Source organism: Poecilia reticulata, linkage group LG16, assembly GCF_000633615.1.
Source record: "Poecilia reticulata strain Guanapo linkage group LG16, Guppy_female_1.0+MT, whole genome shotgun sequence".
NCBI classification, from domain to species: Eukaryota; Metazoa; Chordata; class Actinopteri; order Cyprinodontiformes; family Poeciliidae; genus Poecilia; species Poecilia reticulata.
The window spans coordinates 17254324-17275722 of NC_024346.1; the positions used below are offsets into that span (position 1 = coordinate 17254324).

The window sequence follows — 21399 nt, forward strand, 5'->3', positions numbered from 1 at the left end:
TGAGAGCCACTGTCCAGGATGAAACATCCAAGATCCATAAATACATCAAAGACAAAGCCTCAACGGACGATGTGCTCAGCGAATGTCTCAGGCAATGGGGAACVGAAGACAAGGTGCTGGAAGTACCATCATGGGAGGACAAGCCCCTACATGGGATGTACCACCGACAAATAACTGAAGTGGCTGATGTCAGGAAAACCTACCAATGGCTGGAGAAAGCTGGACTCAAGGACAGCACAGAGGCTCTCATCCTGGCCGCCCAGGAACAGGCCCTAAACAACAGAGCAATAGAGGCTCAGATCTACCACACCAGACAAGACCCAAGGTGTAGGTTGTGCAAGGAGGCCCCTGAGACAGTCCAGCACATAACAGCAGGGTGCAAGATGCTGGCAGGGAAAGCATACATGGAACGACATAACCAAGTGGCGGGCATAGTGTACAGGAACATCTGTGCAGAATATGGACTGGAAGCCCCGGGATCAAAGTGGGGAACACCCCCAAAAGTGGTGGAGAATGACCGAGCTAAGATCCTGTGGGACTTCCAGATCCAGACAGACAAGATGGTAATGGCGAACCAACCAGACATTGTGGTGGTGGATAAAGAACAGAGGAAAGCCGTTGTGGTGGATGTAGCAATACCAAGTGACTACAACATCAGGAAAAAGGAGCATGAGAAATTGGAGAAATACCAGGGCCTCAGRGAGGAACTGGAAAAGACCTGGAAGGTGAAGACCACAGTGGTGCCTGTGGTCATCGGGGCCCTCGGGGCAGTCACCCCCAAACTGTAGCAGTGGCTCAAACAGATCCCAGGAACAACATCAGACATCTCAGTCCAGAAATGTGCAGTTCTAGGCACAGCCAAGATACTGCGCAGAACCCTCAAGCTCCCAGGCCTCTGGTAGAGGACCCGAGCTCAGAGGATGAAACAGACCACCCGCGGAGGGTGAGAAGGGAATTTTTTTTTAATATATATTCACACACATTTTAAGAAGTCTCACTTCTGGCTTTTGGAAACGGAGCTGTGATGCAAAGAGATACTTAGGAGTACAATGACATAAATGCATAATTCACAATTCAAACACTGATCCATACCTGGCATTCACCCTTAATAGGGGGACAATTATAAACAAGGCAAGCTTGTGTTAACAAGAAAATAATGCAGTTACCTTCATCCCTCCTCAGTATAAAGCAGCAAACAGACACTGAGTGCAGAAATACACCAAACAGTGAACCTAAAAAGTTCATACTGAAGTGTTTCAGACTCGGCACCGGTCCTAAATCTCTTCTCTTCACAGCAGTGTCACATGTTTTTTCTTTCTGTTTTAAAGATGTCATCTTGTTCCTGATCAGAGTTGTTTTACTCCTGCACTCTCATTTTATATATATATATATATATATATATATATATATATATAGATAGATAGAATTTTTTCTGTCAGCTTCAGTGTCATCTGATTCTGGAGCGCTTGACAACTATCGTACCAGCAACCATGTCGTAGACAGTCCTGTTGTGCTGAAAGAAGAGGAGCGTGATAAATGCTGGGAAAAAGAAGGCAATGGAGAAGTTCTTGTTCAGGGCTCGGACCGTTGACCTGCAGAGGAAGACATGAGGACAGGGTCAATGTTTGAGGAAGAGTTGGGATAGATTTAAGAAGAAAAAAAAAAAAGATATAGAAAGTAAGTTGCTTACGCGGACAGGGAAACATTTGTTGCCGGCACTACAAGCACCCTATTGGGCTGAACCAGAACCGACGAATCGCACGTAACAACTCTGAGTCCGATGAGAAATTTCCCTGGAGTGGCACCGCCAGCTCCCCAAATGCATACAATCTGAATGCAGGAGGGAGAGATGCACCTGCGTCACTTCTTGTCTGCAGCTATATGCAGCTGGCCCCTGGGAAACTATGAAATACTATTAAAGCTTCTCACCTCATAAAAACAAACTAATATCCGATACACGAGGGCAACGAGCATCATTTTCTGCAACTCCTCCATCGATGTGTCTTCATCGATTTCCTCCACTATGAAATGCATGGCAAACTTGGAAACGTCTCTGAGAAGCAAAACAGATCCAGATGCAAACAGTTGAGACTTTTCCACCTAAGAATGCCTTTTTCGTGTCATTTGTTGGAGCACAGCAACAAACTTTAGCACAGTTAGGAATAGGTCTATTTTATTTAGGGGTATAAGACTAGAAGAGTTGAATAAAAAAAAAACAACACCCAACACATTTCAGTTTTATTTGTAAAACAATAAAATAAATGAAAGTATTCAGTTCCTTTTACCACATTTTACCAAACTACTTTGTGCTGGTCTGACAAATAAATTCCCAAATAGTTTTGCAAGGAGTGTATACATTTAACTTTCCAAGTAGGATAATAAAAAAATTTAAAAAAATCTGTCGCCTTTCTCCCAGGTTAACAAAATGAACTCACTTAATTCCACTTAGGTGCATGATACTGATGATTATGGTTGCTTTGATGAAGAACAATATGAAGAAATCCACCATCTCTGCCATAAGTCTTTGGAGAGGTGAAGGGATGCTGTATTCTCGACCTGGTGAGAAGAAGTATGAAAATTAAAGGTTGGCAGCTGTGTTTCAAAAGAACATAACCTTCAAATCCACAGTATTCAAATGAAACGAGAAATAATTCATTTGCAATCTGGAATGAAAGTTTTACTACTTCCTTCTGTACCTTAGAAATTGGAAGATCTCAACAAATACTTGAATTTTCTAGAAAGTCATTGAGTTTTAAAGGACTATTAAAGGCTTTCCAATAAAATCTCTAACCAAGGATTATGCAAATTCTGCAACTCTAATAATGCAATAATGTCATAATGTCAGTGTCAAAAAACATTCCCTAATTAATGCTTTGTCATATTTGGAAGTATAGAATACAACAATGCCACCAGACACATATCACTTTTAAAAATTACAGTAGATATTACAGTAGAAGCCAAACTGTGACAAAATATGTTGGGTAAATTATACAGAAGCTCAAGCAAACTTTAAATAGCACAACTTGATTAGCAGACAAAAGTTGTGCAGACCAGCAATCATATTTAAAACTCTTTCAAACACACACACACACATACACATTTTATTAGTTTTAGCTGTAGTTGAGAATTTTTTTCTTTTATTTTGAACGCTAGAATACGTTTTTAACTAATTATACTATTCTTACAAAATATTGGGGGATTCTGTATTTCTGTATTTTTATCAAGAGTTCTTTTAAAGTTGTGTGACAGAAATAATCATAAACGCAAACCTACCGAGCCCGTCAGGTGACATGGAAGAGAAAAAAAACTCAAGGCCACGACTTGATTAATTCGTGGGCACGACTTAATAACTCGAGGCCACGAATTAAACGTGATGGGTGAAGAAATGTTCAACTTCCCCGAGGTCAACGTATTGCTTAGGTGGAAGCTGGAGCTTTTTAAGTAGCCGAAAGTGCTGCTAAGAATCGCTTCCTGCCTAACCAGCAAGCAATGTGCTTACAATTCATTCAGAGATTGAAATAAAACGAAATGAGATCGGATTTGTCCATTATTAATGATAATTATTAAGTCATTAAAAAAGTCGTGGCCACGATTTTGTTTTTCCCTCCCGTCACCATACAAATCACACAGTAGGCCATGATTTCATTTGTACACAGCAAAGTCGGTTGAGTGTAAACAAAGGCGTTCAGGTCGGCAGCCTTTACCCTGTCTCTGTGCATGTCCATGATCCCGCTGCGGCTGCTGCTGCTGAGCGGCCGCTGGGGCCCCGACAGCCGCTTCCCCCGCTCGGCTGCTCGGGGAATGAACCGTAGGTGGATAAGGCAACAGCGGGAGGCCAAAGGAAGCATTTTGCCAGTTCTGAGGATCAAAAACAAGAGCCGTGGACGTTCCGCTGGGTGGCTGTAAACAGGGTGGGACGGTCATAGTTGAAGCTAGCAGCCAGCTTTGCCAGTTCACATATCCAGTGTAGTACTGCCACATCCATGCCTGTAGCTTCTCACAGTACTCCACAGTCGAGCAGCTTTCGACGGACTTGTTTTTAGGCTCTGGACTCTTCTGCTCGTCTGTTCTGTGGGTAACGTCGTCAAGCAGCGCCTTAACTTGTTCAACGAAAGGTTTATTCTTTCTCTTGTCCGCTTCCATGACAGTGTTTTCTTGGTCTGCCATGTTTACAGGCGAACCATGACGTGCGGACGTAAGGTTGGATTAGTTCATCCGGAAGAAGTCAAATAATTATGGTGACATTTTTGAACATTACTGCTAACTGAGAAACTAGAGTTGCACATAGGTTTGCCATCAGCTACATTGTATATTCACAAACTAATTTCAAATAAGAGGAATGTGCCCCCCTTCTCAATGCAGTAGTACCGTCCAATATTTACCTGCTATTACAAGAATCAGTCACAAGATGTCAGCTTTTCTGCAAGATAGAAACTAAATGAGAATCTGTTTTCATTTATTTTTAAGAGACTCGAAGCATCTTTGGCCCTCTGGTAAACACCCTTAAAATGATCTCTATAGTATTAATGTATGCTCACACAAAATTGGTTAAATAATTTAGCCTTTAATAGAAGCTCCTTCACCCATACACTTTAAAAAATTTTAATTTAACAAAAATTACTGGGGCTTCAAATGTGAAAATGGATGGAGCTACACTCAAGGTACACTTAGAAAAAAAAAAAAAAAAAACACCTGTTGAACAAACTACCCATTGCAATGACTAAAGATTGAGTAAATGAACAGTTTCATTATGTGCAAGAAAGGCCCAAAGTCTAGACCTAATTAGAACATTTAACATTCTTTAGCCTTTACTTGGTGTATGCATTTGTACCCCAATTTCTTCAAGCCGTTTGCTACTTGCTGAAAAATGGACTGTACAATTTTGAGATTTGACTATGGCACTTTGATATCCATTATGAGCCACAAATAACTATGGCTAAACCCATCCTGAAGAGTTAACATTTACTAGGACAGTCTTGGCTAGACTCTTTATAACCAGAAGGAGCAGATAAGTAGATTTAGAACAATACATGAATTCAGCAGCTAATAGTATGATTGTGTTTAAGAGGGTAAAGCCAATTCAAAGTAGTCTGCTTCCTAAATCCTCCACCCCCCATCCACACAAAGCTTAATCCAGACTAATGGGGTTAAAGAGGGGAGGAAAAAGGAAAAAAAGAAAAGTTCTAGTAGTTTTCAATGGAAATGCACTTGACAAAATATGCTCATGTTCAGTGTTATTGTTGGCCCAAAGCCAATTCAAGCATTCAGCTGCAGCCTGTGGATTCATGAGTCGACCCAGTTTCAGAGAACCCGACCCCCCCCTAATTAGGTGCTCGTTTCAATCCCCCCCACCCCATCTGTGCAAGATAAAAGGCCTCCTGCACACAGAGGGATCCCAGTACCAACCGAAGCAGGGATTTTACCTCCCAAATCCACGTCATAAGGAATGCAGCATTTCTCGTCCTTCAGGCTTACATCCCAGCAAACTAATGCTTTTTGCATTAAATGGTTTCATCCAGCTAACTTTCATTAATAAAAAAAACAGGCATGGTACCAAGTCCATGAAGCAATAAGAGGCATTAGAGTCTCCAAGCTATGATTAGTCTTGGAAATCATCCCAGTTCAATCAGTCTTGTGCTGATAAGTAGCTTTGAAAGCTCAGAATTAAAAACTTGTACAGAGGGGGGCAGAACATAAGCTCCACCCACAATTGTACTGCAGATTTACAGAGATTACATTTGAAGCCAAAAAAAAGCATTAAAAAAAGGTGTAGAGCTCATCTTAATTAACCACAACCACACAGAAAGTAGCATCATGCGTTTTATTTAGAGCTTCATAAACCTCAATTCATTAGCATCCAGTTCATCACAGGGAGGTTATGCTGCCTTTTCATAGGTCCTAACTGCAACAACATCATCCATGATACATTTCTGTTGAGACAAAGATGAACCATTTGTCATTTTAAAATGGTCAATTTAAAGATTACTAAAAACTTAAATACATTTTTACACTGGTTTAGTTTCATTAGAAGTAGTGAACTACATTTTAAAAAGGACAAGCTATTAAAGTGTGACAAGACATTTTACTCACAGCCGTAAGTTTCCCATCTTGAACCTCTCTCTCCAGGGTCGTAGTCTTTCCTTCCCAGGATTGTTTCTGCATAAGTTTCCCATTCTCCAATGTGAAGATGGACTAATGGGGGGGATAAGAAAAGGAAAACGGGTAAACGTGGAGGAGTTTGGATCGTAATATAAAAAGGACACTTTAACGACAGAATGATCCACCTTTGCGTTGCGCCCGTCTGCCGTCGTCTCATCAAACTCCTCGTTCAGCTTGAACTGGATCGCGGTCGTCTTCAAAGTGCTCTCAGCCTTTATGGAAACGACCCCGTCATCCGCCACGCTGATGATCAGGTTGGGCTTTGCCAGGTTCCCCATCTGGCGAGTGGCAAAGCTCATACCTATAGACAAAAAGAATGTATATGCAACTAAAACTCACTCATTTAAAAAAAAATAATAATAATAATAATAATAAAAGAGAGACTCTTACCGACTGCCTTCATGTATTCATCGAAGTTGTCGCTGGAGACTAGAGTCCACTTTCCTACAAACTGCTCGACCATGATGCCAGAGAAAGAGCTCAATCAGCACCACGAAACACTTCACAATCTAAACGCCGGACACAGGCGATGTGACAAACTTCCCTATTTCAAGCCGGCGGATAACTCCCGAGCACCAATCATCAGCAGGTGCCCCGTCGCTTTGGAAATGGCCAGATTAGGGGGCGTGGTCTCGAATAATTAAAAAATAATAATAATTGAATCATGTGATGATCGCTTTTGGTTTTGGCTTCGGCTTTACTGACTTCAGCATTGTTTAAAGCGAGCAGATAATCGTGTAATAGGATCACCTGATTTCTGCCTGACTGCATAAAAGGACCAATATGCATGCTTTTTGTGCTTTCCCTATTGACATTTTTAAAAATAATTTGTTTGTAAAAGATTTAATGCTTTTTAAATATGTAAAACTACTAATGTCCTCGTTAAATAACATATTATGTATTTTATTTAAAAATTATTTGTATACTGTCTTTTTTGTCCTTATCCTTGAAAATGAGTTCCTCTGTTTCAAAAGGCCCTTCAGGCAAACATACACTGTAAAACTGGCAAACTCAGGCGTATTTGAACAGCTAATTCATTTGTTCTTATATGCATTTTAAATTAAAATGCTCGTAAAGATAAGGGCATTGAACATTTAAATCTTTGAAACTTGTGGTAATTTAGATGTGAACCGGCAGATGGCGGCATTTGTAAAGCAATTCAAGTGTGAAGTGTCCGAATGACTTCAAATTATTTAGGGCACTTGGATAGAAGTAGCCCATGTGGCCCCCTATTCTCTGACACGGAGAAACATTTATTTCTAATATCTGTTTTATGTTTTAGTGCGTTAGATAGGGGACACTTCTATTATCAGAGATTTTTTAAATACACTGCCATAATTTTAAAGTCTTTTTTTTTTTTTTTTTGATGAACATATTTTTGGAAACATAAAGGTCCTAACAATTCACTGTAAAAAACAAAACAAAAATGTATTAAGTAAATAAATAAAACACATTGACATATAATAGCAGATCTCGATGGGGAAATTATACAGCATTTTTATGTTGATAAGAACATGAAAGGAAGGAACTATGAGGATTTCATAGACACCCAGCAAATCAAAAAGGAAAAAAATAAAATTATGAGGTAGGTAATTTCATTAAACCACAATGTGAAGCAACTAAGTAGCTAATCATTAGCTTGTAAGTTTTCTATTTGAGAAAACAAAAACATTTTACTGCTCTTTTCCTAACATTGGGGTTATTTTAAATTGCTGTTCAATCAAATATTGTTATTGCTTGCCTCTGATTGCACCCCAACTAACCTCAATATTCCTCCCTGTAGGTGCAAAATGTACCTGGAGGGAGCTTCCTTGAGACCAAGCAATTCCCTGAAGGAAGATCTTTAACAACTTTATGTCTTTACCTCCAAACAGGCTGGGTTTATGGTTGCTGCCAGTGTTTTCCCAAACTGGGCCAGGCAAATCAAGGTCAGTGATTTGTAACTATGCAGATTACCAAATCACTTTTATGCTAATCCCCCACCTGACATTTTTAGAGCCTTGGAAAACATAGGCCCAAGAATTAGACACCCAACATCTCCATCACATTAAGGTTGTTGTTCTATGGAGGGACTGTTTCTTATATTTTTATGGATTATTTGGCTTGGAATTACTGTGGAAATAGTAAAAACAAAAACATATTTCATTCTAAGCTCTCATGCTAAAGAGCATTGGTGTCAACACTTTGAAATTTTTTTAAAATACTTTTGGCATTTTGGAAAATTTCCAACAACATTAAACCAAAGAAAAAGAATGAATATGAACAATGTCACGCAACTTAAGGATTTCATTTAGTGCTTCACACATATGTTACCTTCAATGACAGTCACGATGTAAAGGAGGCTTGGCTGCAATGTGTCTTGGGAGACTGTTTACCAATCCAATAAGCTGATTACTTGTTGTTCTGTCAGCCGGGGTTTCTCTGTGTACATACAGGTGCCGTCCAGCAGCCCCAGAGCCTGTCTAATGAACATGAACTCTTGCTGGCATCCACAGAGGAGTCCCTTCCTTGTGATTTTCATCAACACTTTCAGACCCCATTGATGGGAGAACAGTGGCCAGGAACAAAAGCTGCGTATACTGTACAAACACAGCTCTGAGCGGACGCACACTGACTCATTCTTCAGTGTGTGTGAGAACGGAGGGGGACCCCTTTCAGCCCCTTTGTGTCGGTGTCTGTCAACAGTGTAGTTGGAGGCAGAGCTCATTGTGGCGGCCAGTGTTGCGTATTGACACAGGGCCTCGTTTAGCTTGTTCCCAGGGTCCAACCTGAGCACTCATGAATAATGGAGAGAGGATCCTCAGGGCCAAGGAGGAGCTTCTAGTGTCTGACTGAGCTTTTTGTAAACTGCAACTTTATGTGCCAGCAGGTAAAACTGGGTCATGGCTGATTATGTTTGGTACTGAACTTGGTGTGACATGGTATGAATCTGGTTGGGGAGGCTGTGCATCAGAATAAAAAAAATAAATAAAAAAAATAATAATAATAAGAGAACACAAGACATCAAAGTTCAAATACGCATGCGTTTTAATCAGTTAGATTATTGTTTTAAAAAAAAAACTTAGTTTATGTCTGCAGTTCAATTCTGAATAGCATTACTTACCTGGTAATCAGGTAAAACAACACTGAGATCTAGATCTCATTTTCAAGAGGGACCTGGGCAGAAACTATATAAATACACAGAGTGACATGCTTCAAGTGTTTCTTTCTGTTAATTCTGATGATAATGGCTTGCAGCTCATAAAATCAAGCCGTGAAAATGATATAGTTTATATATTATCAGGCTTTTTCAGCACCTCTGACAAATTGTAACTAAACCACCTTCTAGTTATGTGTAATCCTTCTTAAAGAGGAAGTATTATGTAAAACAGTTTGGGGATTTTTTTTGGCTTTGCATCATGTTATAATGTTATTCTCTCATCAAAAACATACCTGAACTGTTGCTTTGGTTCTTTCATGCATGTCTGAGAAATCTTTTTATCTCCCATGGCAACCATTCAGTTGTGCAAAACGATTGTTAGGACAGGAGTAGCAATTTCCAATCTTACAAGCAGATTCTGCTCCTCAGACTAGCCAGCAGTAATTAGCAAACCCCTAGTGGAGTCGTGCATCTGCTGAGCTTATTGTGCAAGCTACCTCTGAGTGCAACGCTGGTAAAAAAAAAAAAATGCTATTAAATGGTTAATACAGGAGCAATCTCCTGAAGGTGGAGTGCTTGGAAAGAGCAGCCTCTAATAGGCCTAAACAGAGGCCTAAATAATTTCAGGGCATTAAATTGCAAAGTCAAATTCTTTCATGATATATGCAACATTTGTATCACCACTGAAAGTAAGATAGTTGATTGTGCTATTAAATATTGCTATGTGGCTGGGAAAACACATAATACTGCCCCTTTAAGTGAAGAAAAATGGGACTTCAAGTTTGATGAGTGGCATTGAACAGGTGTGTGCTGCAAGTCTGGCACCAGCAGGGGGCATCAGTTCAGGTCAGGTTCCCAGCAGTTCCAAACTACCATCAGAGAGGCTCACACGACCTGAGCGATGTGCCCTCTCCTCTTTGCCTTTTTCTGCAGCTGCAGGGAGAAGCATAGAGGCAGGCGCCAGGCCATGCTGCGTGGCCCGGGTGAAGAGTGTGTGTGTGCGTGTGCGTGCATGTGTGTGTGTTTGTGACAGGGTCAGGGAGGTGGCTCTTGCTTGTGTGCTTTGAGCTTTTTCATGCTTCCTGCTTTGATCTTCCCTCTCATCCCTTTATCCCACACGTTCCCTGAGCCTCGGGCTGCTGGTTTGCAGCACACCGACGGTGGGGCTGCGAAGGGAGAGTTGAAGGAAAGAGGGTGAAGGGGGGCCAGGGAGGGGGGTGGGGGGTCCCTTTCACAGTGAAGCTGCTTGTTCTGTCAATGAAGCAAGCTGTGTAGGGAGAGAGCTGTTCATGGGGTTCAGTCAGTGGGTGAGTGGGTGGGGGTCACCAGGAGCTAAACTGATGCACAAAGTACAGTTCCCTCGTCTTTTATCCATTCTCAGATCTCCAAACAGTGGGATGGAATTCCTCTGGCGCAGCGCTCAGAGGGTGGCCTCCTGACCCCTTACAATATGGGAAAGTGCACCCCTCAGCTGGTAGTTATATAAAGCCCACCAGAGTCATGAGAATCCTTGATAAATCACTCGGCTTGAGGCCACTCGTGTCTTTCTGCAGCTCACAAGGAGTGATTATTTTCCACAGGTCCTAAGTAGGCCCGGTTCAAAGTGACGCCACCTAATCGGTATGGCAAGAAGTTAGAGGATCATCATGTGAATATGCAGTGTGTTAGGATGCACGCTTTTATCCTCCTCCCATGGCCCCGGTAATCCTGGTGTAACCTTGCAAGCTCACACGCACACACTCCTGCTGACTGGGAAGCACAGATGCATATGCGCGGAGCACAGCCCCCATAATTGAACACTAATTGGAAGGAGGGGAGTGCACTTATCTTTATTTAGACATGTGGTAAGTGTTGGGCAGAGGGAAGCAAGTCAACCATCTCTGCAGCTGACTGCACTGAATATTTTATGACAAGCTCATGAGGGTGTGTTTGTGTCTGTCATGCAGCTACCCAGCTAAAGAAATAATCAAATTAGTCCCTTTAAGTGAAAGGGACTGTATTAAGACAATACATTGATGACACAACATTTTGTTTTAGGGATGAATCTCAAGAAAAACACTTTACAAAAATAACATACAACACTTGGAGTTTTTTTTTAACAATAAATATAGAGAGGATAATTTTTTTAATAGGCTTCTTATAAACTTTACTCTTAGAAATGTTAAGAAATCAACTTAATAGATCTAACGGTGGGACTTGCTTGGACTCTGCTTCATGTTTGTGTAAGAGTGAAGAGAAAAAGTAAAGGGGGCTGTGCTAACAGGGGCTTTCAGCAGATCACTGGCAGTTTGACTGCAGTGGAGAGTAATGGGGCTGGCAGGGCGGAATCAATTACTGGCCACAACAGATTTTCCCACAGGTCAGAGCTTGGGAAAGCACTACTTCACTGCAGAGCAGACAGCTGGCAGAGAGCATCCACTGGGAAAGGAGCCGGCTCTCTTTTTAAAAAGAGAAAGCTTTGTATGTATGCATAATAATAAACTCATCGCACAGCAAACTGACCCTTTTTTTCCTTTATTTAATCTGCCTGCATTTACAGTCACTTGCAAATTTTGAATGCTTTCGCATTTTGTCCCACAACAGTCACAAATGTCAATATATTGCAATGGTATTTTAATTGGTAGGTCGAAACAAGGTGAGGTTTTGAAGTGGAGAAAAAAGGATTTATTTATTTATTTATTTATTTATTTATTTATTTATTTATTTATTTATTTATTTATTTTTAATATTATAAATAAAAATCTGAATCAGAATATAATTTGAAATATATTTGCATTCTGTCTCTTATACCCAACATCCCTTAAATATAATATTTTTTATTCAACAAAGTGTACATCAACAGGATGGATATTAGTCATGCATTCCATGTATCTGGCCTTTTTGGAAGTGGCAAAAAGACATTGTTGAAAAAAGGTCATAAAAAGTGCCATTTAAAGTTTGCCACTGGTTCTCATAGATGACTCACAAAACAAGCAGAAGAAGGCGTTCCCGTTAAATGAGTCTGACATTGAATGCTTTGCTAGAACACTATGAGTGATAAAAAATAAAATAACACTGCACATTACCCTGAACTTAACATCAATGTGATGAAATGTGACGGTGGCAGCATCATGCTTTCTAAACGCCTTCATCTCCCAGCAAGAAACATACAAATGTGAGATCATTCATACACTAAAAATGGAGCTTGATCTATTTTGGGGGAAAACATTTTTTTTTAATTGCAGCTTCTAGATGAGCAAAGCTATATAAACACACATGTACCATACTGATACTCTATTGATATGCAAACTGTGTTCTTCCAGTGGGGACACAATGCATGGCCTTAAAAGTAAGCTGTCTTCTCTGCGCTCCTGTCTCTGGACAGACATCATGCGCTGTCTCCTGCTGTGCTTATTTAGAAATCTGTCTTGTGATCTGCCTTCCCACCATTGTGAGCTTGCAAAAAGATGAATGGCACCAAGTAGCTAATTATAAGGCCAGTGTACCTTTGTGGGGTAAAAAGACTGACATATATTCAATTCAGCTATTCTTGTTTGTCAAATAAATAAATAAATAAATAAGATTTTTCATCTCGTGACTTAAGCAGAGAGGTTAGTGGCAGCGTTCTAACCTGAGAGGAAAAAAAGGAAGAAAAAAAACTGAATGAAACAAGAAACAAAACCCCATGCTACACAAAGAAAGAAGGAAGTCAACATATCCTTCTTGGCTTTACCTATCCAAAAAAGCACAAATAGAAAGGATGCCAACAAAGGCAGGAAAGTAAAGAATGAGAAGGCGGGTGTATTGTGGTTGAACAGTGGGAATGGATCTCAGGCCTGGTCTGCTCTCTGCCCGATATAGAGCCTGGGTGCTGACTGGAATAAGAGGGGACAGGCAGGAAGCTGTGGCCCATAGGATAACATTGTTGTACAGGGGCTGTCTTGGAGACATTTCCCCAAGTCAGGCGGCTTATTTAGGACCAACTTGGGTGGCATTTTCCCTTCCTTACATAATATCATACGTCTTGCGTGCAACAAAGTTCAGGCTTTTTCCTTCGCCAACTCCCCTGCACCATTCCCCAGCTGAATAAAACATGAACAAGGAAATTATCTCACATGCTCAAGTGCCTTCCTGACAGCCTCCCTTCCCCACAGCACCCACAAAACACAAACCCCACTGCAGCAGTTGTTGAGTGGCAGGTATAAGATGTCAACATGGTGTGCACACAGGATGCAGGCCCGGCTGTGAGCGCCGCTGCTGCCGACTGCCACGACGGTTGACATAGTAAATCAATCCTGATGGGAGGGTGTGTAGGACAAGGCGGAGGGCGAGGGAGGAGGTGGGGGAAGCGAGGGCTAGACCTCCGTCAGACACACTCAGCCAGCCAGGGAGAGACTGTCGACGGGTGGGAGAACACTTGCCGGGAAGAGCTCACACGGAGATTGAGTTACCACGGAATTAGATCGGGGTTGTGGGAAACAGCACCTCCAGAACACGCCCACACACTCTCATTCACGCAAACACACACACAAACACGCACAGGCGCACACTCGGGCCGCGCTCTCCCACACACAAAAAAAGAGTCACCCAGGGAAACCTGAGGGAAGATTGAGGAAGGCAGCTGGGCACACGCCAGTTTCAAACAAATGCTTGCTTATACCTTTTAGCTTCCTGGCACACGGTCGGTTTTGAGAGCAGTTTCATCTACGAGCCGGTGCTAAATGAAGTGCAGCGGTCACCGGCTGTGCTGGCATGCTGCTGAGGTTGTTCAACTTAAAGATAATCTAGAGAAATGTGGCAGTCATAAACAAATGAGCTGAAACTGAACAGGTTCAAACAGAATCGGACCACTTATAATGTTCACCCTGACCGTCCTAAAGAAAAGGTTTTGATGCCAGAGCCCAAAGGTCAAGGTTTTGGGGAAGCTACGTCATAATTAGTGACCTTAAGGAGACAGAGGAATGCTGACGCTAATGTAGAGGACCTTGACAGTGAGGTGTGAATGGTTTGAGTATGCATAATGGAAACCACCTGAAAAATCCTGTCACAGTGGAGACCCATTACTATAATAAGATGATAAACAATATTAAAGCGATTCAAAACATCTTTAAGCTGTTATCTGTCAGTCAACAAATGTCATGTATGTGAGAGGATAAAAGATCTGATAAAAAGGGAAAGTTTGTCTGACTTGCTTTCTCAAACTCAACAAGATCTTTGATGTTTGAGATAGCTGAGTGCTACTTTATATATTTTATGGGTATAAAATATATAATTTTGAAGTATCTTCCAGTTAGGGTCAGTATGAATTTCTTTGTTTTTTTTTTTATTTCCAGATCTATTTTTTTAAGTTGCCTGTCAATGTGACAAATGATTGAGCAGCACCAGCTTTTTTAATGTGTCCATCCACCCATAAATCCATCCATCTCATCTGTGGGCAACAAAAATTAAGGCTGGTGAAAAAAAAACAACATCATTATAGTAATGGTAGTAATGACAGTTAATAGACATACGCAATTCAAATATAAGCTCGCCATTGTTACAGTTCATTCATTGTTCTTTATTTGTTTCCTCATTTTAATAGCATTTAAAATCTATTATCTTTGCAAGCCTTGATTTTTCATGTTCAAATTAAAAGATCACACTGACAAATAATAATGAATAATCAGTATCCATCCTTCATTACAGTCTGTGGTTTTTGCAGGTTCATGCCTGAGGTCAAAAACTCAGGAAAGTTTTATTACAGTGGGAAGGAGGAAGCCTTTAAGGTGGTGCACTGTTGATGAGCTTCCATTTGCAACGTGCACAGAAGAACTGAGTCAACATTTCTGATCAGTGTAACTGTATGACTTAAAACTAAAGCAGCTTAAAACTAAAAATATATATATTATAGTGGTTCCGCACATTACGTCTTACTGGAAATGTAGTTTTCAGATGTTTACTCTGACAAAGATGGTATTTTTTTAAAATAATGACTGTCTTTGCATTATGCTATCTTCAAATGACGTGGGAGATGTGCGATGCTCATCATCGCCCTCACTTCATGCTGTACCTGACATTATGGAAATATCTGTGACTTGCTAAGAGAAGGAATTGTTGGTCTTTCTGCAGTTGTTCACAGGAATCAAGATCTCATCTGCACTTGTCTCTCCCCAGTGCATGAACTTAACAACTGACCTGATGGAGCAGAAACAGCTGTGCCTCAACAAGGTAGTGGGTCTGTGAGACAGCCGGGGTGGAGGGCTGGGGGAGGGGGCTCAGAGCAGGAACCCTATAAGTGCAACATTTATCTAATCTAATTATAATTGCATTGTTGCTTCTGTTTGGAATAGAATAGAATAGAATAGAATAGAATAGAATAGAATAGAATAGAATAGAATAGAATAGAATAGAATTGAATTGAATAGAAAGTTAAAGTAAATGAAAGCGCGCAAAAATAAAAAAATTATAATAGAAAAAAATAGAAAAATAAGAGACTGTGTAAGGACAAATTCATAATTTAAAAAAAAATGTAGAGTTACTAAAATACACTCAGGTATAAGTATATAAGCAACTGAACAGAATAATTTAAAGAAATAAATGTGCTTGTTTTAAAAAAAAAAGCAAAAAATTGTCATTCAGTAAAGAACAAATAAAAGATTCAGCTTCAGAGTTTTGAAAATCTAAAAAAAAAAAAAAAAAAAGCTGAAAAAGAAACTTGTAACAAGAAGTCTTTCACTGAGGCTCATCTGTTAGCTACTAACAGAAAATAAAGAACAAATGCTACTTTCTTCAAACCTTTCCAGTCATACACAGCGTTTATTTCTTAAATGAACACGTCATTTAGGTGTCAGCTTTAGTTCGAGCTCGCTAACGAGTTTAGTTGGGACCACGCCCACCTCAATCGTTAGGCCCCGCCCCCCTGTGAAAGTAATCCCAGCAGAAGCAGATCTGATGTTCAAACTGTTGCTCGGACCCTGTGCAGCTGCAGCTCTCGGTGAAACTAAAACCACCTTCATCCGTGTGAGCCTGGACGTCAGAATGAAGCGAAGCCTCAACTACAGCTCATCAGACAGCGAGCTGGATGACAATGTGGAGGTGGAGAAGGACAGTGGCGACGAAAATGGGTAGGGTTGGGTTTTTTCAATAACTATACATGATAGATTACATGTTATATCTTAGAATTTACATTATGTATATTATATTTAATATTCTTTTTAGGTTAAAGATAGATTGTGCCTACAAGTCATGTCATGTTTTACAATAATAAAAAAAAATAAAAAAAAATTGAGACATATTTTCCTTTCAGTCAAGCTGACTCTCCAGGATCCATGTCACCCTCCACCACCACGACACAAGTTCAAGCAAGAAAAAGGCGCAGAGGGGTATGCAAACATCTAGCAGAGACTTTTTTAAACCTCAGTTCTTTTCCTCCTTCCTCTAGTCACAATTATCATTGTACCCATTTTGTATTCATTTTATATATTTATATTCTCAACCTATTTTCTGAGGGAATGTTTATATGTATTTATATCGAAATGTTTACAAATAGATAATAGAGAAAAGGAGACGTGACCGGATCAATAATAGCCTGTCAGAGCTGAGAAGACTGGTACCAAGTGCCTTTGAGAAGCAGGTGAATTACTCTTCCCCTCATTACATCCTAAACCCAAACAGATGATTTTGGGTTTTTTTTTTTTACTTTTAATGCAGATTATAGCCAAATTCAGTTTAAATTTGTGTAAAGTCACAATATTTGTCTTCCTGCTTTTCAGGGATCAGCTAAATTGGAAAAAGCAGAAATTCTGCAGATGACAGTGGACCACCTGAAGATGCTTCATGCATCTGGAGGAAAAGGTGAATAATCCTCAGACGTCATAATGCAAGCCAGAACTTTCTGCTGTAAGTTGGACGTTCTTGTTGTCTTACCTGACAGGTTCCTGTTGTCTTGCCTCACAGGTTACTTTGAGGCTCATGCTCTTGCTAAGGATTACCGCAGTCTGGGCTTCAGGGAGTGTCTGGCAGAGACAGCCCGTTACCTGAGCATCATCGAGGGCCGGGACAGCACAGACTCCCTGCGGATCCGCTTGGTGTCCCACCTCAGCAACTACGCCTCCCAGAGGGAGGTTCACACTGGACTGGAGCATTTTGCTTGGGGCTCGGCGTATGGGACAGCCCCGTCCCCTCTCCCCCACCATCTTCTTCTACAGCACCCTCAGGGCAGGACACCTGCGCCCAGAACAAACAGCAGCCCACCCTCTTCCTGCTCCTCTTCTTCTTCTTCATCCTCCTCATCCGGTGAGGCTTCTGGAACGTCCAGACTCAGCATGCTGTCCCCCACAGAGTCTCTCAGGGTGCCTCCTAACGGCTCCTTACCCCTCAGTCTACCTGTGCCGACATCTAAGTTGTCCCCACCTCTCGTCTCGTCTCTCTCCTCGCTTTCGGCCTTCCCCCTCTCCTTTGGGGCCTTTCCTCTCATCTCCCCGACGGCCATCGGTACAGTGAGTCCCACCTCCACCATGTCGAAGCCTTACAGGCCGTGGGGCATGGAGATTGGGGCGTTCTGACGCTGAGCACTGGACTCCAGGCAACAGCTGAGCTGTGCCCACCATCACCGACAAATCCTGCTTCAACTGTTCATATGGCAATAAACTAAAGGAAAATAAATCAAAATAATTTTATTTTGCTTAGAAATAAGTTTGAGAAGTTGCAGGTGGACGTAATGCCCTTTTAGAATTGTATTTACTTAAAAGGTGATGTGTTATTAAAAAGCTTAATTTAGGTCATCTTTTCGCCTCCAGGTTGAGGACTGATGTAAAAATATGAATGAGCCATGATAGACTGATTGTACAGATACAATTAAAAAACTGTGCAAACTGGCGACCACCAGGGCTGGACACAGGAGGATATGGGCCCCTGGGCTAGAGTTTTGGTGACCACTCAATTTTCTTTTACCTATGCAAGTTGTAAGTAAATATCACAAAAACATTTTGTCCAAACCACTAAATAAAAAGAAGCGAAAGTTTCTTTTAAACAAATAATAACTTTGTCATCTATTGGTAACAATGAGACAAAAACATTATATGCCAGTCCTCTTTGTGGCTTTTTAACCAAGTCTCTGAAATACACCAAAAACAAAGGAGGTCCTGGAAGATGTGCTTAAGGTTTGCTGTTGTTGCACCTAAAGTGTTTGGGCTTAGCTAGACTAAAAATGGGCCTTTGACATCATCATTTACAAATAGTTGAATAGTGGTGTTTAACATGAAAATCTTGGCTTATAATTTTCCTTTGAATGCCTGCAAAGCATGTGTTTGCCAAATCTCCATTCATTGAAAGATAAAAGTTTGAGGTGAACAACAACTTAAGTTACTGCCCCAGTTAGTCTGGCCCAGTTGACTACAGATGTCTACATTTTAAATTTGTTTAATTTGTTCTGTTTTATTTAGCAATATTGCAACTATGTGCAAAAACATAAATTTAATGTTGTATGGACTACATTTGGAAAACACGTGTCTTGAAACTTAAAAATGATTGTTTATGTATCAGTTATATATTTTATTTTTTTTTTTACAAATAAAGTGGGTCCAAAAAACATTTCTGGCATTTTTTTGTTTTATTTCATCCTCAACATTTTTTAATAAACTTATTCCTTTGAGAAATCTGATTATAGGCTTCTTCCCTAATCAGTATTTGTGCTGCAGGTGTATTATAGCAGTAGCACCATGGAAGTTCATTATAAGTTAATAAGATCCAGGTTATTAACTGGAAAGCAGGTCCTTTGCCATGTGCCAGGTTTGAGTAACAGAATCCAAAAGCATTGTTGCCCTTATGAATACCCAGGAAATCATTAAGAGCCAGAGGAAATCCTTTACAATGTTACCCTGACCTCACCAGCCTGGGCTGGTCTGGAACGGAGACAATAGTGTGAACAGGATGGGGACATTGGTGGAGAAAGAGTTATTAAGTATCACCAACGCAGAAGCAGATGGTCTCATAAATCACATCTTGACTCAAATGGGTTGTTTCTTGTTTGGTTTCTATAAATTGAGATTTTTAGAGGTTCATTGTTTTAGTGAGGCAGTTTTATCCTTCTAGCACCCAGCGGGTAAAATGTGTTCTTAATTTGTTGTCTGCAGACTAAAGCCACACACTCATCTAAAATATATTAACTTTAATTAATTTACCATCTTCTGATAAGCAAATCTGTAGGTTGAAAACAAGGTCACAAAGAAAGCCTAAGTGTTTATTTGCTTCCTTCTTTTTTAAATAAAACAGTGACCTGCTTTGCAAATTGAGACTAAAGTAGGATGCTGCCACCTGTTGGTAGAAGATCACTCTTACACTAATAGATTTTGAACAGGTGACACTTTCTGTGGAAACATGAAAAAGTTGTGCAAGCCAGGGCTAGTTCAAGGGTTTCAGGTCAACCTATTATTATTATTATTATTATTATTATTATTATTATTATTATTATTATTATTATTATTATTATTATTATTATTATTATTATTATTATTAAGTGTGTCTTTATCTTTCATTGATTGTTTTTCTGTAGTATATCGACAATGTTAGCCTTTTCTTATAATTAATTTGCAATTAACAATCATTGTTGCTTCTTTATGTTTGTGATGAAATGTGTTCAATAGGAATGTTAGGAACTCACCATTCAGATCTATTTTGAATTGTTTTTGGCCGATTATAAAACCTGATTAATAGAGTTTATCAGTGTGTTTGCTTGTAAAACATTTAGAAATAAAAATTTGGTTTCTATAAATAGAAAACGCAAATTCCAAGCGTGACGTACAGCTATATTGGTTTGTCCTCTCTGTTAGTCTTACCATTGAAAATATTCATATGGTTTATTTGAAATGTATTAAGACTAAATGAAATGAAATGGAAAAATTGGTTTTTGCAGACTGCAGTTCTCAAGGTGTGTAGATAACTGGTTCTTTTATTTGGCAGTTTACAATTCCCCTTGTGTTTTATTACAGAAACGTAATAGATGGTGCATGCCATGTTCACAGAACTCCCAAACCTTTATTCAGCAAAGCTTTCACAGAGAAAAATATGAAGAGGGGGAAAAAAACACAAGCAGCAGACTACGCAGGCAGATATCAGTGGTATTCTGAAGGTTAAAAACAGACTACTTCAGTGTGCTGTATGTAAAGCTTCTTGCATCCATTATCTACCTAAACCTCTAAGGAGAAAAGATGCTAATGATGCCTAGTCGCCCACACAGACATACTTTAGGTTCACACTATCAAATATTAAGATGGGAGCAACAGCACATTCCACTGTCCAAGACACTGTGTATGACACCAGTTTGGTCTCATAACATTCATTCATTTTGTGAGACTCATCTCCAGAGATCCTAGGAGAGCTATTTATTTGGCAAATGACTGGTTGAAAAAGGTGTGAATATGCAGATGTACAGTTACTCCCTTTAGGCAAATACATTCCTAACAACAATACAATTCATCTCAGAGGAAGTGGTCTGAATCTATGTGTGTCGAGCATGAGTAGGCGGCATGGGGGAGATAACAGATGCACCCGAACCAGATTTATAGCGTACATATCGACTGTCACTCTTCACGAAACATACAAATATTTTATCAACATCATCGTCGTCATCGTCATGACATCATCAGAAAACACTGAAAATCCTCCATCTTCTGCCAACTCCCAACACCGACGCCTTTCATATGATAAGAGTTGTGGCGTTAAACTTGAAAAACATAAACAGTCACTAACAAAAAGATAGAGAGCTAGCTAGCTAGCTAGCTAGATAAATAAATAAAATGTTGGCTATCAAGAAAGATTGATAAGTACCTTTCCTTCTATTTATCTAACTAGCTAGCCCTATTGATAAAATGTTGGCCATGAAAAAATTTAGCCAACTAGCTTTCAGTCTATTTATCTAGCTAGCTAGCAAGATAGCTAAACACAGAGAGAGAGAGATACACAGAAAGAGAGAGAGAGAGAGAGGAAGCTATCTGGCTAACTAGCTAAACAGATAGCTAACCCGCTATCTATCTAATTTCTATCTAGTATATAGATAGATAGATAGATAGATAGATAGATAGATAGATAGATAGATAGATAGATAGATAGATAGATAGATAGATAGATAGATAGATAGATAGATA

General features: G+C 40.1%; 3 protein-coding genes across 3 annotated transcripts; 1 reads left to right on the plus strand and 2 right to left on the minus strand.

The window, feature by feature from the left end:
• Positions 1-1403: 1403 nt before the first annotated feature.
• On the minus strand, positions 1404-4374 carry LOC103478619 (protein FAM8A1-like). The gene is made up of 5 exons (XM_008432585.2): positions 3705-4374; positions 2436-2556; positions 1930-2053; positions 1691-1830; positions 1404-1592 (listed from the first exon to the last, which is right to left on the minus strand). The coding sequence occupies exons 1-5, from the start codon at positions 4165-4167 to the stop codon at positions 1448-1450; spliced, it is 993 nt and encodes a 330-aa protein (XP_008430807.1). The 5' UTR covers positions 4168-4374; the 3' UTR covers positions 1404-1447.
• A 1433-nt stretch (positions 4375-5807) lies between these two features.
• fabp4b (fatty acid binding protein 4b) lies at positions 5808-6734 on the minus strand. Its single transcript, XM_008432584.2, has 4 exons — positions 6550-6734; positions 6285-6460; positions 6091-6192; positions 5808-5930 (listed from the first exon to the last, which is right to left on the minus strand). Exons 1-4 carry the CDS (start codon positions 6620-6622, stop codon positions 5877-5879), a joined length of 405 nt encoding a protein of 134 aa, XP_008430806.1. The 5' UTR covers positions 6623-6734; the 3' UTR covers positions 5808-5876.
• Positions 6735-16045: 9311 nt separating this feature from the next.
• LOC103478617 (hairy/enhancer-of-split related with YRPW motif protein 1-like) lies at positions 16046-18529 on the plus strand. Its single transcript, XM_008432583.2, has 5 exons — positions 16046-16380; positions 16563-16638; positions 16806-16889; positions 17029-17110; positions 17213-18529. The coding sequence occupies exons 1-5, from the start codon at positions 16208-16210 to the stop codon at positions 17818-17820; spliced, it is 1023 nt and encodes a 340-aa protein (XP_008430805.1). The 5' UTR covers positions 16046-16207; the 3' UTR covers positions 17821-18529.
• Positions 18530-21399: the final 2870 nt, after the last annotated feature.

Coding starts and splice junctions, on each gene's coding strand:
- LOC103478619 (XM_008432585.2), bottom strand. CDS start 4,167: ATGGCAGACCAAGAAAACACTGTCATGGAAGCGGACAAGAGAAAGAAT. Junction 2,557..3,704: donor TGGACATGCACAGAGACAGG/GTAAAGGCTGCC, acceptor TCTTCTCACCAG/GTCGAGAATACAGCATCCCT. Junction 2,054..2,435: donor ATGCACCTAAGTGGAATTAA/GTGAGTTCATTT, acceptor TTTGCTTCTCAG/AGACGTTTCCAAGTTTGCCA.
- fabp4b (XM_008432584.2), bottom strand. CDS start 6,622: ATGGTCGAGCAGTTTGTAGGAAAGTGGACTCTAGTCTCCAGCGACAAC. Junction 6,461..6,549: donor TGAATACATGAAGGCAGTCG/GTAAGAGTCTCT, acceptor TTTTGTCTATAG/GTATGAGCTTTGCCACTCGC. Junction 6,193..6,284: donor CAGACGGGCGCAACGCAAAG/GTGGATCATTCT, acceptor CCCCCCCATTAG/TCCATCTTCACATTGGAGAA.
- LOC103478617 (XM_008432583.2), top strand. CDS start 16,208: ATGTTCAAACTGTTGCTCGGACCCTGTGCAGCTGCAGCTCTCGGTGAA. Junction 16,639..16,805: donor CAAGAAAAAGGCGCAGAGGG/GTATGCAAACAT, acceptor GTTTACAAATAG/ATAATAGAGAAAAGGAGACG. Junction 16,890..17,028: donor CAAGTGCCTTTGAGAAGCAG/GTGAATTACTCT, acceptor CCTGCTTTTCAG/GGATCAGCTAAATTGGAAAA.